General features: G+C 39.4%; 1 protein-coding gene and 1 long non-coding RNA gene across 17 annotated transcripts in view; one reads left to right on the forward strand and one right to left on the reverse strand.

Annotated features, from left to right (window-relative positions):
* Positions 1-19,484, reverse strand: part of dlg1b (discs large MAGUK scaffold protein 1b) — a 174,334-nt gene that overhangs the window by 122,893 nt on the left and 31,957 nt on the right. For 9 of the 16 annotated variants that reach the window (XM_049476567.1, XM_049476566.1, XM_049476554.1 and 6 more), the window contains exon 4: positions 14,719-14,790. The exons of 6 other annotated variants lie outside the window; for them this stretch is intronic. In XM_049476567.1, coding sequence (XP_049332524.1) covers positions 14,719-14,790 — 72 coding nt within the window. Of the gene's footprint in view, positions 1-9,002; positions 9,107-14,718; positions 14,791-19,484 lie in introns of those variants that run through there. One more of the 16 variants, XM_049476564.1, reaches the window with a different exon arrangement.
* The window catches only part of LOC125801067 (uncharacterized), a 56,231-nt gene that overhangs the window by 28,071 nt on the left and 8,676 nt on the right, over positions 1-19,484 (forward strand). The window lies entirely within an intron of this gene.

Genomic DNA, 19,484 nt, shown 5'->3' on the forward strand with positions numbered 1-19,484 from the left:
CACTTCAGTATTCATTTACTATGTAGAAATAAAAAAAATAATAATTTGTATGATGATGGAGAGAGAGAACCCCCTGATGTTAGATGACGGAATATGACGGAAGCTGGCGAGGGTTGGCACAGGCTGGCACCGGCTGGCATGTTCCGGCGGTTTCTGTGGCAGTGTGGAAGGGAAGCCCTCAGCAGGACGTTGTATTAGCAAAGCGCTAATGAGAGACGGTGGACAGCAGGGGGAGGAGAAGCTGGAAACACTGAAATCACGACCAGGAACCATAGCGAGTTTATTTCAGGTCACGATTCCTTTATTCGCTCATTATTTGTCGTAAAATGTTGATTATAACTGAACTTTTTAAATATAAAAATGTAGATTATCATTCTTATTAATAAAGCCAATATTATATTATAATATGTTACATATTAAACGATACATTAGGGCTGTGTATTGCCAGAAACCTAGGCCACTAAAAAAGTCGCTGGTTCGAATCCCAGTCATGTAGCTTGCCATCAGCTGCCAGAGCCCTGAGAGAGCACAACTGTCATGTTGCATGGCCCTCACCTCCATTTTTATACATTTATTTATTGACTTACCAACAGCTTATTTATTTTTATATATATACATTTTTAACACCACCACAGTAACCACCTGGCATATCATATCAACCACCTAGCAACACCTCATAAAAAATGTTACAATAAATAAATAAATTATACGAAAAATAAATGTATACATGTATAAACACAAGGCCTTTTATGACTTATTAATTTGAATACATCTGAATACATAACTTGAATTAATGCAATGAAGGTGAAGGGAAGTGTGAAATACGAGGAATAAATCATAAAGTAAATTATATTTTTTAACCATTTTTAACCTCAAATCACATCTCAGACACATAACGGCTAAAAACGACTATATGTTTTATATGGTTCAGTAATAAATATATAATATAAATATATAATATTCTATATATATTCTCTACAATTTCACACCAAACCCAGACTATAAAGACCTTTGAATGAACCACTAAATAACATACAGCACTTAAATACACAGGACATCGCCACCCAGTGTCCTGAATCAGCACTACACACACATATACAGCCCTGTAAAAAATTAAGAGAGCACTTCAGTTTCTGAATCAGTTTCTCTGATTTTACAATTTATAGGTTTATATTTGAGTAAAATGAACATTGTTGTTTTATTCTATAAACTACAGACAAAATTTCTCCCAAATTACAAATAAAAATATTCTCATTTAGAGCATTTATTTACAGAAAATGAGAAATGTCTGAAATAACAAAAAAAAGATGCAGAGCTTTTAGACCTCAAATAATGCAAAGAAAAAAACAAGTTCATATTCATAAAGTTCTAAGAGTTCAGAAATCAATATTTGGTGGAATAACCCTGGTGGTTTTTAATCACAATTTTTAATCATGCATCTTGGCATCATGTTCTCCTCCACCAGTCTTACACACTGCTTTTGGATAACTTTATGCTGCTTTACTCCTGGTGCAAAAATTCAAGCAGTTCAGTTTGGTGGTTTGTGATCATCCATCTTCCTCTTGATTATATTCCAGAGGTTTTTAATTTGGTAAAATCAAAGAAACTCATCATTTTTAAGTGCTCTCTTTTTTCAGAGCTGTATGTACACCAATATTTTATTATTGTCTGTAGTTTTCTTCTACACTTTAATATTTACACTAAAATGTAAATGTTTACTGTCTATACCAAAGCTACAATTTGCAACAAAATGCTAAAATTAATATGATTATTTTCTAAATAATACAAACAACATAATAAAACAGCCTTTATTAATTTAATTAATTAATTAATTTATACTCTCCTTTGTGTTTGTGTCTCACACCTTTCATTATATGGCATTGTACACTTTCTAAGCCAATGAAAAGCAACATTTACACATTAAACCAATACAAACCCTTACAGAGTGAAAAGAGAGGGACTTTTATTATGTAGTGCTGAATCAGACCAGCAGAGGGAAGCAGATGAAAGCAAAAGCCTCAATAAATGTTAATCTATTCAGAGTACTGTATTAATAGGGCTGCTGGTGCCTGCTCCAGTAAATCAGATTACTCAGTAATATAGCTATTAATATATTATTAATATTATCAATACAATTAAATCATTCTGTGATGAATTGCAGACATATAACCCATGCAAATTAATCAATCAAGCAATGATGTATGTAACAATTCCACTATATTGGAAGCCAAACAGGCAAAACTTGGAGATAAAGAAAGAATATACATTTTAAATAATGTTTTTATAACTCTATAATTTGTTAATATGTTTTTTTTTTGTATTTTAGGGTTGTATATATGGTATACTAGGTTAAGAACAGGTTATATATGGGTAGAGACAAGTGCCATGACAACAACCACTTAACAACACCACAGCAACCACCTGGCATACCATATTGACCACCTAGCAACGCTACATCAACCTACCTGGCAACACCACAACAACCACCTGGAATATCACATCGACCAAGTCAAGTCAAGAGGCGTTTCTCGTCATTCTATCATAGCAACACTACATCAACGACTCAGCAACACCAAAGAAAGCACCTCAAATACAATATCAACCACCTAGCAACACAGTGCCAGCTATCTAGCGACACCCCGGCAACCACCTGGGATAGCATACTGACCATATAGCAACACTACACTAACAACACCATAGCAACCACCTGGGAAACCATATCGACCACATAGAAATACAACGTCAACCACTTAGAAACTCCGCAGCAACCATCTGGGATACCATACAGACTACATAGCAACACTACATTAACCATTTAGAAACATCACAGCAACCACCTGGGATTGCATACCGACCACCTAGCAAGGCTCTATTAAGCATTTAGAAAAACCACAGCAACCACCTGGGATGCCATACTGACCACCAAGACCACTTAGCAGCAGCATAGCAACTGGTGAAAAATAAATAAAAATAAAGAAACACACCAGGAATACCACAGCAACTACAGCCTACAAAATGCATTTGATCAACAATAATTTTTTCTGGACATTTTATTAAATGTATTATTGTATTGTATATCCTATACAGTAGTGGATTGTATATTGGATAAACTATTTATTATTATCTGTGTAAAAATATTACTTCACTGACTCACTGGTTTAAGTTTTCGGTCTAAACAGACTTTTGAGTGAATTCTTGACATTTCTGAGTTCAGTCATTGACACTCTCTGAGGTGAAAGGTCATGACCTTCTCTGTTTATTGTATACAGGCAGACAGCTAGCCACGCCTCGTTCCTCTGAAAGTCAATATTCTAACGGTTTAAAGCCGCCGCTTCCTCAACTGTAGAGGAAGTAGATGTTTCTGATGGTATGATTTATTCAGCAGAGGAACAGTTCAGTAGCTCAGGAACGCCGAGCGCTAAGCTAATGAACAGTACATTAGATCATGAACGCTGAGCGCTAAGCTAATGAACAGTACAGAGGCCTGGGCTGCTCTGCGAACACTGCAGCTGAGGGATGGGGTCTCCTGGTGCAGGGCAGCGGTGTTTGTGATTGGATCAGGGGGCAGGAGCACCTTAGGGACCCCTGTGGAGACGCCCACTCTGTTACAGGATTAAAACGGAGAAGATCTGAAAACCAGCAAGACTCTTTTTTTTATTTTAATAGTTCATATACAGTATAAAAGGATGTTTGTTCTCTTACTTGGTTAAGAAAAAAAACGTGTCAGGGGTAGAGGTGAGGGCCATGTAGCATAACAATGACAACAGCCACTTGAAAACACCACAGCAACCACCTGGGATACCATATCAGCCTAGCACCAATAAATCAACCACTTAGTAACACCACAGAAACCATCTGTGCATTGTAAATAAAAGGTATGCTTACACAGCAGGTAAACGTGGCCCAAATCCATGTCAACCACATAGCAATACTACACCAGCCACTTAGCAACACCACAGCAACCATCTGGGATACCATATTGACCACCAAGCAACACCATGTCAACCACCTAGCAACACAACATCAACCTCCTAGAAACACCACAGCAACCACCTGGAATACCATGTCAACCACCAAGCAACAATGCATGAACTACTTAGCAACTCCACAGCAACCATATGGAACACCACATCGACCAACTAGCAACACTACATCAGCCACCTAGAAACACCATAGCAACCACCTGGGATGCCATATCGACCACCAAACAACAATACATGAACCACTTAGCAACTTCACAGCAACAATATGTCAACCACCTATCAACACTACATCAACCACTCAGCAACACCATGTGAACCACCTATCAACACTGCCTCAACCACTCAGCAACACCATGTCAACCATCCAACAAATGCTATATCAACCTCCATGCAACACCACAGCAACCATCTGGAATACCATATCGACCACCTAGCATCACCATGTCAACCACCTAGCATCGTAAATAAAAGGTACGCTTACATAGCAGGTAAATGTGGCCCAAATCCATGCACCATGTCAACAACCTAGCAACGCTACATCAATCACTTAGCAACACCACAGCAACCACCTGGGATACCATATCAACCACCCAGCAACCATGCATCAACCACCTAGCGACACTACATAACACTAAGCAACACCACAGCAACCACCTGGAACAGCATATCGACCACCCAGCAACAATGCACCAATCATTTAGCAACACCACAGCAACCATATGGAATACCACATCGACCACCTAGCAACAATACATCAACCACCTAGCAACACTACATCAACCACTCAGCAATACTACATCAAGCACCTAGCAAAACTACATCAACCACTCAGCAACACCACAGCAACTACATTGACCACCTAGCAATGACATGTCAACCACCTAGCATCATAAACAAAGGCAAACCAAATAACCACCGTCCTTTACGTGACTGTCAGTGTTTTTAATGTTATGGCTGATCAGTGTATCTACTCTATAATCTACAGACAGATTCATACAGTAATATAAAATTATTATAATTTATACTCTTTAATTGCGTCTCTCTTCAGCCTCCCAGTTCAGAAGATCCGCATGCATAATTTAATGGTCACCAGTCCGAGGAAGCGCAGCGTCTCAGTACATATAACACAGGCTGCTGAAATATGCAGAGGCTCTATTATAGAGCACACAACCAGCACAGCTTTACTATTCTTCTGCACTGAGGAGGAACAAGCTCAGAGTCCCATGACTTTTGGCATACCCCATTAAAAGCCAAAGAACACTGTAGTGACACACATACAGTCTTTGGGTGAAGGGGTAGTAAACTTAGCTAGTAGTGAGTGTGACACTTTAAATTATAGGCTAAGAACAAATCGTGTCAGGGGATAGAGGTGAGGGCCATGTAGCATGACAATGACCACAGCTACTTGGAAACACCACAGCAACCACCTGAGATACCATAATCAACCACCAGGCAACACCGTCAACCAACAAGCATAAATAAGCTTAAATAAAGGGTATGCTCAGAGGAGGTAATTGTGGCCCAAATCCATGCACATTCTGGGTGGTTGACATGCCGTTGCTAGGTGGTCGATGTGGTGGCTGTGGTGATGCTAAACGGTTGATGTACTGTTGCAAGATGGTTGACGAAATGTTGCTAGGTGGTCAATGTGGTTACTGTGGAGTTACCAAGTGGTTGATACATTGTTGCTGGGTGGTCGATATGGTGTTCCAGGTGGTTGCTGTGGGGTTACTAAAGTGGTTGATGTAGTGTTGCTAGATGGTTGACATGGTGTTGCTAGGTGGTCAATATGGTATCCCAGGTGGTTGCTGTGGTGTTGTTAAGTGGTTGATGTAGTGTTGCTAGCTGGTTGGCAAGGTGCATGGATTTGGGCCATGTTTATCTGCACTGTAAGCATACCCTCTATTTACAATGTTGGGTGATTTGACATGGCACTGCTAGACTGGTTGATATGGTATTCTAGACGGTTGCTGTGATGTTGCTAGTAGGTTGATATAGCGTTGCTAGTTTGTGGACATGGTGTTGCCAGGTGGTTGATATTGCAGCACTTCATCACCTAGCAGCACTACATCAACCACTTAGCAACACCTCAGCAACCATCTGGGACACTATAATGACCACCTAGCATCGCTACAACACAACAGCAACCACCTGGGATACCATATCATCCACTTAACAACACCTATGTCAACTACCTAGCAATGCTACATCAACCACTTAATAACACCAGAGCAACCACTTGAGATACTATAATAACCACCTAGCAACACCATATTAACCTTCTAGATGACACTAGACACACTGTCTAAAGTAGAGAAAGAGAGAACAATAGAGTAGAAATACTGGCATCTGAACGGCTAAAGAGCTTATGCTTAGCACAATTAGTGGGTACTGCTAATGCTGCTCCAGCAGTGATAGCCGGGGTTAGCAGCAGGCTACCTCTAAAGACCAAAGAGCTAGCACTTAGCGGGTAATGCTAATACTGCTGGAGAACTAAACTGAAACTCCTGTATAACTCTGTACTTCAGCAAAGTGGCTTTACTGCTTCTTAATATCTGACTGGTAGAATTCATTCACAAAGTGCACTATGTTTGTGAAAAATTAAGATTTTAGGATTTTTAGCGCACCTTATAGTGCAAAGATTACGGTAATTACACAGGTTTACTGAGAAAACAAGCCATTTAAGCATCTGGAGTCCAGAATTTGCTTCCTTATGTACCAAGAACTGGATGGCAGAAGGGTGAAGGTCACGATACGCTACTGCTGGACCCTCTGGGACACGCAACATTAAGACATGGCGTGAACACACACACACACACACAGCTGCCACCCAAGCTGTTGCCGTACTTACCACATCTGTATATATTTTTTTTATTATTAACTATCCCATGACTTTAAATTAAATCAGTATATTAAATCAAACATCAAGTGTTCCCTCAGGGGACGGCTTGGGAATGCACACCTCTATAACACCTGTAAGTTGTGAGGTGTTATCTTAGCGAAAGGCTAAAAACACACAGTAAATATAGACTGTAAGGGCGTCGAGTGGTCCTGTGGTGCTGTTGTTATAAGAGAGAGATCGAGATCTGGTTCGAATCCGAGTCATGCAGCTTGCCATCAGCTGCCGGAGTCCTAAGAGAGCCTAATTGACCTCACTCTCTTTCTCTGGGTGGGTAGATGGCGCTCTTTCCCCTCATCACTCCTAGCCAAGTCACATGAAAGACCACGACACCAGAACAAACACAACCTTTTCTGTCATTTTGGTTGAGAACCTCAGGCAGAACGCAGCATGATTAGCCAGCAGACTTCATCTGAGGGAGGGATCTGTACCTACTGTCTGTAGAAGAAGATGTAAGAACTTTTAAATATTAGGTTTTGTGCTTCAATCTGGTCAATCAAGAGCTTCTGAAAGGTCTTGGAACTCCACCCAAGTCACACAAAAGACCACAGAACCGCAAAAAACACCTTTTCAGTCATTTTGGTTGAGAATCTCAGGCAGTACGCAGCAAGATTAGCCAGCAGACTTCTTCTGAGGGAGGGATCTTTACCCATTGTCTGTAGAAGGAGGTGTAAGAACTTTAAATATTGAGTTTTGTGCTTCAATCTGGTCAGTAAAAAGCTTCTAAAAGGTCTCGGAACTCCACCCAAGTCACACGAAAGACCACGGCACAACAAAAAACACAACCTTTTCGTCATTTTGGTTGAGAACCTCAGGCAGTACACAGCCAGATTAGACAGCAGACTTTGTCTGAGGGAGGGATCTGTACCTACTGTCTGTATGAGTGCTTATATCTGGCAGATTTTCAAACAGTGCTTCTGAAATAACTCTGAACTGTTGAATCATGTTCTATCACTCCACCATTCCACTCAAGTCACACAAAAGACCACAGCATCACAAAAACACCACCCAGTCACAAACATCACAGTAGAACAACCCTCTCACCCATTAGATTAGTTGAAGAAATGCCTTTTCATTCATTTTGGTTGAGAACCTCAGAACACGCAGCACGATTAGCCAGCAGACTTCATCTGAGGCAGGGATCTGTACCTACTGTCCATAAAAGGAGATGCAAAAACTTTTAAATTTTAAGTTTTGTGCATCAATCTGGTCAATCAAGAGCTTCTGAAAGGTTTCTGAACTCCATCCAAGTCAAAAAAAGACCATGACACCACAAAAAACAGAACCTTTTCACTCATTTTGGTTGAGAACCTCAGTCAGTACGCAGCATGATTAGCCAGCAGACTTCTTCTGAGGGAGGAATCTGTACCTACTGTCCGCAGAAGCAGATGTAAGAACTTATTCTTAAATAATGCGTTTTGTGCTTTTATCTGGCAGATTTTCGAACGTTGCTGAGTGTTTCTGAATATCTCGGAACTGTTGAATCAAACTGTTGAAACACTCCACCATTCCACTCAAGTCACACGAAAGACAGCGACATCACAAAAAACACCACCCTGGCACAAACATCACAAAAAACATTTATGTGACGTCTCAATAAAAGTACTTCAACCCTCCCCCATTAGACTAGTTGAAGAAATGCCTTTTCTGTCATTATGATTGAGAAATTTAGACATACACAGCATGATTAGCCAGCAGACTTTGTCTGAGGGGGGGATCTGTACCTATTGTCCATAAAACCATAAAAGGAGATGCAAGAATTTTAAAAATAATGAGTTTTGTGCTTCTATCTGGCAGATGTTTGATCACAGTAGAACAACCCTGGCTTCACCCCTCATCTATTAACTCCCACTGGAGCCCACAGAACACAGCATGATTAGCCAGCAGACTTTGTCTGATGGAGGGATCTGTACCTGGTAGATTTTTAGAACACTGCTAAGTGGCCAATCAAGCGCTTCTGAAAGGTCTCGGAACTCCACAAAGTCCCAAGAAAGACCACGACACCACAAAAAACACCAAACATCAAAATGACAAACTTTTATGACTCTAAAGTAAATGACCAGCAAAGCAAACCCTGAGCGCCGGAACCAAGACCAGCAGATCCACGTCCCCTGCCTTACCTTTGTAGTAACAATGCAAATGCAGTCCATCCTGTGGCAGCGGGCAGCAGCCTCTCGCGCCTCAGCATCGCCCGCCTCGCCTCGTCCACGCTGCGCTCCGGACCAGGCAGTGTGCAATCAAACGCTTCAGAGAAAAGCAAGGGTCTCCCTGCGCTGCTCCAGCTGAACCGGGGGCAGAGCAGCGGCAGCAGCCCGAGCAGCGCTCGCATTCCCTGCACAGCATCCACATGGCGGAGGGGTGAGGGTGGGGGTAGGGATGCAGGGGGTGGAGGGTGGGACGCTGACTCTCGCCGGAGAGAGACTCGTTGCGGAGACTCTGGAGCCGCATGTCACTCGCAATTTGACCACACGTGCAGCGATGCGGTCGCATTAACCCCTTCCCCGCTGCACTGCTGAATCGGGCACAGCGGGAGCACGAGCGTGACCTTCTGCTTCACGCTTCCTTTAACCAATCAGCTCTCGGGCAACTTCAGGAGATGTAGCACAGATCCAAAGTGATTCAAGATTTTAAAAACTGCTTTAAACTAAACTTAAATATATAAACGATAACTAGTGGAGTGTGAAATTAGATTTATATTAAAATAAAAATCAATAAATAAAACAAAAACATTAGAAATATAAAACTTAAAAGGAATACCATTGATATGGTATTTTTAAGTGGATGCCACTATGTTGCTAGATGGTTGCCATGGTGTTCTAAGTGGCTGCTATGGTGTTCCAAATGGATGTTGCGGTGCTGCTTTGTGATCAATAGAGTGAAATGTATGCATGGTTGCTATGGTGTCTTACGGTGGCTGCGATGGTAGAGTTGAAGTGTTTTTCCCTAAGTGAAATCTATGGTATTTGAGGTGGTTGCCATAGTGTTTCTAAGTGGCTGCTATGGTGTTTCAAATGGATGTTGTAGTGCTGCTTCGTGATCAACAGAGTGAAACGTATGCATGGTTGCTATGGTATTTTAGGTGATTCCTATGGTGTCCTTAGGTGGCTGCTATGGTGTTGCTATATTATACAAAGTCAAGTTGCTTTATGATTATTAGGATAAGTGATTGATATGGAAATTTGAGATTTGAGAATTAAGTTGCTAGATGGTCACTTTTTGCTTTGTTTTTGATATGTGAAATCTATGGTGTTTAAGGTGGTTGCTACGGTGTTACAAATGAATGATGTGGTGCTGCCTTGTGATACGGTATTTAGGTGGCTGATTGGTATACCAGGTTGTGTTGCTCTATGATCACTATGATAAATTGATATGACAAGCGTTTTCTGCCAAGGGGTAGCTATGGTATCACCAACTGGTAACTGTGGTTTTGCTATGTAGAAACTAGCCTAAAACTGTTAAATAGGTGGTTTCTATGGTACCCGAGAAGGATGCTATGGTACTGTTATATGATCACAAGGTGGAATTGAAATCTATTTAGTTTTTTGGAAAGTGGTTAATATGGTATTTTGAGGTGGCTGGTATTATATTGCTGGATGGTCACAAGAGTTAAATTGTTTTTTGCTAAATGGAATCTACGATATTGGGGTGGTTGCCATGGTGTTTCTAGGTGGCTGCTATGGTGTTTGAAATTAATGAGAAATGCCAAGGGGTGGCTACGGTATCATCAACTGGTAACTGTGATTTTGCTATGTGGCAACTAGCCTAAAATTGTTGGTGAGGTGGTTTCTATGGTATCCCAGGTGGATGCTATGGTATTTATGTGGTTTCTAATGTGGTTTTGGTTGCTTTAGGGTTGCTAGCTAATTGCCACAATCTTCCAGCGGGGTTGATTTGGTGAAATGGTTGGTGTGGCGCAGTGGATAACACCACTACATGCTTGGAAGCTACCACATCATGTGGGAGACTGGGGTTCAATTCTACACCAGTAAGAGTAAATGTCAATGTTGTAAATGTAAATGTAATTAAATAGCATTAGTTAGGTGGTTGCAGTGTTGTTGCTAGGTGGCTGCTATGGTCTCTCAGATGGTTCTGATGGTGTTGCTACGTATTCACTAGAATAAAACAGTTTTTTTGCTGTATTATTATAGGTAGTAGGGGGTTGGGCTGTCACGCACAAACCCTGCATCTCCGGTTTGCAGATGCTGCAGATCTGCTGCTATCTGAAAGCTGCTGCCACAGGACTGAACTCATGCTCACGATGCACATAACAACTCTTACTTATTCAACACTCATCATCATCATCATCATCTCCGCGAGCCTCGCAGTGCTCTGGGCTCTTCAGAACCCGGCCGATTCTCCGCAGCATGCTGCTGCTGCTGCTGCTGAGGGGTTCTGCAGCCGACCGGCACACCGAACGCCGGGTCTTTCTTTTACTAAAAGCTCAGAGAGAGCGAGAGGAGGAGGCCGGCACCGCCCGGCCCGTCGCAGCAAAGAACACAAGCACAGGAATAAATATTTGATGCGCCTACATCGTACATCCGTGATTAGTCCACCCACTTTAACGGCAGGCTCAGTTTGAGGGTGTGGAAAGAGGTCTTTTGAGGAATTCGTTCAAAATAAGGAAAGCAATAAATTAGGGCGGCGAGACAAACTGTATTTTTAGCGCTAACAAGACAATTTTTTTACAGTAAACCCATTGAAAAATCTGCGACAACACTGTAAATAACAGCAAACTAAAACTGCATAACCGATGCTCAGGAACAGAAGGAGCAGATTGTGACCATGTGACATAAAAAAGCTGGAGGCAGAGCGAGGCAGAGCAAAGGAAAGCGATATACAGAGCTATAGAGACAGAGAGAGACCTATGTTCATTCTTCTTTATAAAACAGCTGAAGCTCAGCCAGATTGGAGGGAGAGCTTCTGTGAACAGCAATTTTCATGTCCCCCACAGAAGATCAATGGGATTTAGGTTTTATGACTATGCCTGGGTCGCTCTAACACATTAATATTCTTTGATCTAAACCATTCCACTGTAGCTCTGGCTGTATGTGTAGGGTCATCGTCTTGCCGGAAGGTGAATCTGATGCTGCCACCACCATGTTTCACTCATCTGACCACAGAACCTTCAGTGACTTCTGAAGGCAACTGACTGCACTAGATTATATTTATGGGGTTCAGCGTAAAGGGGGGCTGAATACTTTTTCACATCACACTTTTCAGATTTTACTGCAACTTTGTGTTGGTTCATCACTTGAAATGTCTCTAAAATACATTTAAGCTTGTGGTTGTAAAGTGACAAAATGTAAAAAAGTACTTTTGCAAGCCACTGTGTGTGTATGTATGCATGTATGTGTATATATATGTATATATGTATATATATATATATATATATATATATATATATATATATATATATATATATATATATATATATATATATAAGCTGTGACTGCAGCTTCAGTAACCTACGAGTGTAGAGCTACAGGATCTACAGGCCCAGCTGTAACTGTAGGTAAATGTACGGAAATGAACCCTTTTTACATCAGTAACATTTCCATACGAACATCAAAAAACTGCAGCTTCACACACCCAGTGCTGGAGGCTATTTTTGATCAATAAGCTGCAGAAATGCTGACTGAGCATTTCCTTTTATTTATTAAATTAAGCAAATAAAAACACCAGTAGGAGAAGAAGCACAAAAACAACAGAGTACAGACTTGTACTGTGTACAGAACTGACTTTTCACTTTTCCCAAAAGTCATGTGAACTGATCATAAGGCATTACCTCAAGGGATGGCTTGGAAATGAACACCCACACATGTATATGTTGTGAGTTGTTATCTGGTGAGTGAGGTAACGTGATGTGGGGAAAAAAATGGCTTTGTGATATTTTGTTGTTCTATATTGCATGGTCATGTGGTATTGCATCTATCAGTGGTATAATTCACTCTGTGTATCAAATACAGGAGTAAAATAAACAAAACTGAGCAGCTATAATCTGCCTTTAGTCATGCAAAATTAATAAATTAGCCTCATGTGACTTTTATCATTTCTCAATCCACATTGCAACATACACCAGGAACCAGGTCATAGAAGTGTTACAGAGGACTGTATTGCAGTGGGCGGTAATGAGCGTGACCGGTGGCATCTGGCTACAGTTGTCCCAGTGAAAACACAAGCGACTCCGGCAGAAATTTCATCCATATTCAGTGCTCCTGAGTTCTTTATGTTCTTTAGCTTCCATGGGAAATCCTCACTGATGCCCGTCGTGCATCACTGAAGATGAAACATGACAGTTCTGATGGAGTCCCGACATCAAAAACCATAAACCCTTCCACCCACCCAGGAGCCTTATGAATGAAGAACACGAATGACACAAGAGAGAGAGAGAGAGAGAGAGACCTATAGAGAAACAGACTTATAGAAAGAGATGGAGTAGCCTATAAAAAGGGAGAGAGACCTATAGAGATCGAGAGAGAGAGAGAGACCTAACAAAAGAGAGACAGAACTAGAGAGACCTATAGAGAAAGAGACCTATATAGAGAGAGAGACCTACAGAAAGCGAGAGACCTTGAGAGAGACCCATAGAAAGATAGACAGAGACCTATAGAAAGAGAGAGAGATCTACAGAAACAGAGAAAGGGACCTATATATATATATATATATATATATAAAACATAATACCTTAAAACAGTGAGACCTAGAGAGAGCCCTAAAGAAAGTATGAAAGGCCTACAGAAAAAGGGACCTATAGAGAAATAGACCTATACAGAAAAATACCTATAGAGAGATAGAGAACTACATAAAGAGAGGGCTATAGAAAGAGACAGAGACCTAAAGAAAGAGAGAGAGGGATCTATAGAGACCTATATAAAGGGAGACAAAAAACTATATATATATATATATATATATATATATATATATATATATATATATATATATATATATATATATATACACACAGAGAGAGAGAGAGAGAGAGAGAGAGAGAGAGAGAGAGAGAGAGCTATAGAACGAGACCTATACAGAAAAAGACCTATACATTAAAATAGACCTATAGAAAGAAACAGACCTATGGAAAGAAAAACCTATAGAAAGAAAGAAAGACCTATAGAAACACCTATAGAGAGACTTATAAAAAGAGAGACCTACAGAAAGAGGGATACCTTGAGAGAGAGAGAGAGAGAGAGCTTTAGAAAGAGACAGAGACCTAAAGAAAGAGAGAAAGGGACCTATAGAAAGAGACCTATATAGAAAAAGACCTATAGAGAAAGAGAGACCTAAAGAAAGAAAGAGACCTATAGAAAGAAAGAGACCTATATAATGAGAAAGAGATAGAGAAAGAAAGAGACGTATATAAAGAGAAAGAGAGACTTATAGAAAGAAAGAGACCTATAGAAAGAAAGAGACCTATATAAAGAGAAAGAGATAGAGAAAGAGAGACCTATATAAAGAGAAAGAGATAGAGAAAGAGAGAGACCTATATAAAGAGAAAGAGAGACTTATAGAAAGAAAGAGACCTATAGAAAGAGAAAGAGAGACTTATAGAAAGAAAGAGACCTATAGAAAGAGAAAGAGAGACTTATAGAAAGAAAGAGACCTATAGAAAGAGAAAGAGACATATAGAGAAAGAGAGAGACCTATATAAAGAGAAAGAGAGAGAGACTTATAGAAAAAGAGAGGCCTATATAAAGAGAGAGAGACCTATAGAGAAAGAGAGAGCCCACTGCCCCGGAGCAGGTCTGGACGGGATGGTCAGGGGGAGAAGATGAGTGGTCCAGGAATGCAGCCATGGGGGACGCCCCGCCCCCTGCTCTGCGCCGGCGTGGTACTTACTTGGTGGAGCTCGGCGGGGGATGCTTTGGCTTTAGCGAGCACATGCAGGATTTCATTTAGGAGAGGAGAGTCCTGCAATTGGCCGATTCGCAAGAGAGGGAGAAAAACGAGAGGAGAAGAGAGAGGAAGATTTCAGCAGAAGAGACGGGATTAGCCTGATTAGCCTCGCATAAACACATCCAACCAACATCCAACCACATCCAACCACAACCAACAGACTCAACCACCAGCACCAGAACCACAGCCACGAGGACAGGCGAGTAAAACGATTACAGTGAGATGACGAGACAACGCTGGACCCTAATGAGGATTAATCTGTAAAAGCGATTATGGGGCTAATGATGCGTGATATGATGCTGATCTGCAGGATCACAACGACCAATTACAGCGTTTAGAGGCGGAACAGTGATTTTCTTTATTGGTGAAAAGCTTGTTTTACACTCAAACTAATGTTTGAACAGCCCTGAAAATGGCATTTTTCCATTTTTATTTTTCATCCAAGCTATTTACACCTATATGCCATGAGGATCATTGGTTTTCCACATTTTACAATATTTTTCTTTGAGTTTTCAATCAGAACACACAGCAAAACCCAACATAATAGGAACTAGAGCTGGGCGAAATGGCTTAAAAAAAAAAAAAGTGACAAAATTTTTCCCCTACTGAAAATCAAACTACAGATGAGACAAAGAAATGGTTCAAAACTAGGTTTACATTTATTTTGGTTTCACTTAAAATTTATCCTTTGGGTTTCAAACGCAACCAGAAACAAGCTTGTAGATGAGATGGAGATCAGATCCTCACCATAAAACAAATACGCTGCAATTAAAATAAATAAAATAAATAAATGCTTTATCCCATCAGAAGTTTGTGTCAGAAGTGCTAAAACCAATTTGTTGTGCTGCTACTTTTGGTGGCCACCGACTTTCAACACAGGTCTACATACAGCTCTGGAAAAAATTTAGAGATCACTTCAGTTTCTGAATCAGTTTCTCTGATTTTGCTATTTATAGGTTTATGTTTGAGTAAAATGAACATTGTTGTTTTATTCTATAAACTACAGACAACATTTCTCCTAAATTGCAAATAAAAATATTGTCAATTAGAAAATGAGAAATAGCTGAAATAACAAAAAAGATGCAGAGCTTTCAGACCTCAAATAATACAAAGAAAACAAACAAATTCATAAAGTTTTAAAAGTTCAGAAATCAATATTTGGTGGAATAACCCTGATTTCTAATCACAGTTTTTTTTCATGCATCTTGGCATCTTGTTCTCCTCCACCAGTCTTACACACTGCTTTTGGATAACTTTATGCTGCTTTACTCCTGGTGCAAAAATTCAAGCAGTTCAGCTTGGTTTGATGGCTTGTGATCATCCATCTTCCTCTTGATTATATTCCAGAGGGTTTCAATTTGGTAAAATCAAAGGAACTCTTTATTTTTAAGTGATTTTAAAAATTCTGATTTTAAAAATTCTGTTCACTCTGCTGACCCACGATTGCACACCTGCCGCAGGACCCTCCAGCGCATCGTGAGAGCAGCTGAGAAGATTGTTGGCACCTCTCTCCCCTCCCTTCAGGACTTGTACAGCTCCCGCCTCACACGGAAAGCCCTCCGTCTGGCAGGAGATCCCTCTCACCCACTACACAGCTTCTTCAGCCTGCTGCCATCAGGGAGGAGACTGCGGAGTCTCGGGGCGAGGACCAGCAGACTGCGAGACAGCCCCATCCATCAGGCTGTGAGGATGCTGAACTCTCTTCCTGCTCTACCCCCCATCCCAATCCTGCCCCCAGCACACACTCACTCAGCATCCTGACCCCCCCCCACTAATAAAGTACTGAAACTCTGCACTACAATGCACAAAGTACTGGTCCCTTCCAAACGGACTTGCACTACACAGCACCTGCACTACTGATATACTTGCACTGTCAATACGCACTTTAATTCCACTTAATTAAACTGTGAACTTTAAGGACTTACGCACCCATTCACTTTACCAGCCTTAAGCTATATACCATATACCGTATTTGCACTACTGTTATTTACTATTTATACTGTCATTCCATCTCAATCACCATCAATATTGCACTATTGTCTTACGTATGTTTATTGTGTCTTGCTGTATTGAACATATAGTGTCTCCCACTCTTTTATATTATAATTATATATCTATTTTTACTTATTTACTTATATTTATATATCTATTCCTCCCCCACACCACCGCACCTTGTTTTTGTCTCATGTATGTCTATTTGTGTCCCTGCTGTATTGTACCCATAGTGTCTCCCATTCTCCTTTATTATATCTATTATCTGTACTTGCTGTAAAATTTGGGAAGGAGAGTAACGTAATTTCAATTCTCTGTATGTCCTGTACATATGCAGTATTGACAATAAATCTACTTGACTTGACTTGACTTGATTTTATTATTTTTTTTTCAGAGCTGTATTTTACACAACATATTTTGTTCAACATCTGATTTTGTATTCCATATCACCTATGTGAAATTTCCACGTAAAATTGTTGCTTTGTTTGTAAAATATGCACATGCTGGTCTGTGGGAGGCACCAGTAACTAGGGTAAGATGGATAAATACTTCAGAAATGAGTAGCGTTTTCGGATATTTTAGATTAAAAAGTAATATCTCAATTACACCAATTGCATTAAAACTGTCATTCAAATTAACCAAATTAATCGTTTAGCTGTAATCGGAACAGATAACTATTTTGTCAATAGTTATCGTGACAGGGCTAGGCATGGGCACCTAGGTAAAGCTCACAATTCACACAGATACCACAGGACATCTTCAGATGTCTTGGGACTCCATGTTATAAATGATCAGATCAGTTAAGGTGTAAGTAATCCTGAGCTTAGTGAAAAAAACTGATAGCAGCAGGTTTCTATGCTATTTAAAACAATAATGACATTAGGAAAATCTTCATATACGAGTTCTAGACGAGTTAAAACCTTCAATTTACTGCTAGAACTGCTGTTTTGGTGTTTGCCAGTCAGTTGCTCCAGTTCCTGACTTCCAGAAAAGCCAGAAAAACCTTCTGGACGTGTTTGAGCTTGTGTTGTAGCCGTGCTTCAGCAGCTCATATGAAACAAATACCTTCAGTCTGCATGTAGAGGCCTGTAGGTTAGCTGATCTCTGTGAGAAACTTACTGTACCGTTTCTCTTAATAAAAACAATCTGATTTCAAATAATCTGATCCGTCCAGCTCAAGCCAACCAACCAATAACGCAAAACAGAGAGAAAAAACTTTATTATTAACACTTTTACACTTTTAATGCTGAGAAAAAAATAGACAGATCAGGACCGTGACAATAAGAAGAACTGAGGACGAAATTTACCACCATACAATTATCATTTACCTTATAAAGAGAAATAAAAAATATATAATCTGTATAGTATTGTGATATTTTGTTCTTCAATACTGTATTTATTCTCAAAACTACAGTATAGAGTTTGAATTAATAGTGTTTAATATTAACAAAAAATTGGTGTCAGAAGTGGTTCAGTTAGTGTTTTTTTTAAGATCCCACTATTCTGATTGGATAAGAATTAAACTTTCATTTTAGTCAACTTTTTAAAATACGATAGTTTATTTTATATAATATGAACTTTTTCCTAAAACTCTATTGATTCTAAAAAAAACTACAGTATACAGCTTTAATCATTAGTTTTTAATTTTAAGTAAAAATTAGTGTCAGAAGTGGTTCAGTTAGTGTTTTTTTTTAAGATCCCACTATTCTGATTGGATAAGAATTAAACTTTCATTTTAGTCAAATTTTATAAATAAGACAGTTTATTTTATATAATATAATTTTTCCTAAAAAAAAAACCTCTACAGACTCTCAAAACTACAGTATAGAGTTTCAATAATTAGTAAAAATTGGTGTCAGAAGTGGCTCAGTTAGTTTTTTGTTTAAACCCCGCCCACTAGATAGCACTGTTCTTAGATCCCACCATTCTGATTGGATAAGAAGTAAACCTCTCTTTTAGTCAAATTTTATAAATATGATTTTTTTCCCCCTAAAACTGTATCAATTCTTAAAACTACAGTATAGAGCTTTAATTATTATTTTTTTTATTTTAAGTAAAAATTGGTGTCAGAAGTGGCTCAGTTAGTGTTGTGTTTAAACCCTGCCCACTAGATAGCAGTGTTATACTCCATCGTTAGATCCTACTACTCTGATTAGATAGGAAGTAAACTTTCCTTTTAGTCAAATTTTATGAATATGATTATTAATTTTATATAATACGATTTTTTCTAAAACTGTATCGATTCTCAAAACTACAGTATAGAGTTTCAATTATAAGTTTTTCATTTTAAATAAAGATTTGAGAGTGTCTCAGTTAGTGTTGTTTTTTTTAAACCCCGCCCACTAGATAGAAGTGTTATACTCCATCGTTAGATCCCACTATTCTGATTTGATAAGAAGCAATTTTTTCTTTTTGAAAATGTATAAATATGATAGTTTCTTTTTTACAATGATTTTTTCATAAAACTCTATCAAAACTACAGTATACAGTTTTAATTATAAGTTTTTATTTTTAAGTAAAAAAATGTGTCAGAAGTGGTTCAGTTAGTGCTGTGTTTAAACCACACCCACTAGATAGCAGTGTTGTATGCCGTCTACAAATCCTACTATTATGATTGGATAAGAAGTAAACGTTTTCTTCCAGTAACTTTTAATAAATATGATAGTTTGTTTTATATGATATGATTTTTTTTCCTAAAACTGTATCGATTCTTAAAA

The sequence above is a fragment of the Astyanax mexicanus genome, chromosome 4 (genome assembly GCF_023375975.1).
Source record: "Astyanax mexicanus isolate ESR-SI-001 chromosome 4, AstMex3_surface, whole genome shotgun sequence".
Taxonomy (NCBI): Eukaryota; Metazoa; Chordata; class Actinopteri; order Characiformes; family Acestrorhamphidae; genus Astyanax; species Astyanax mexicanus.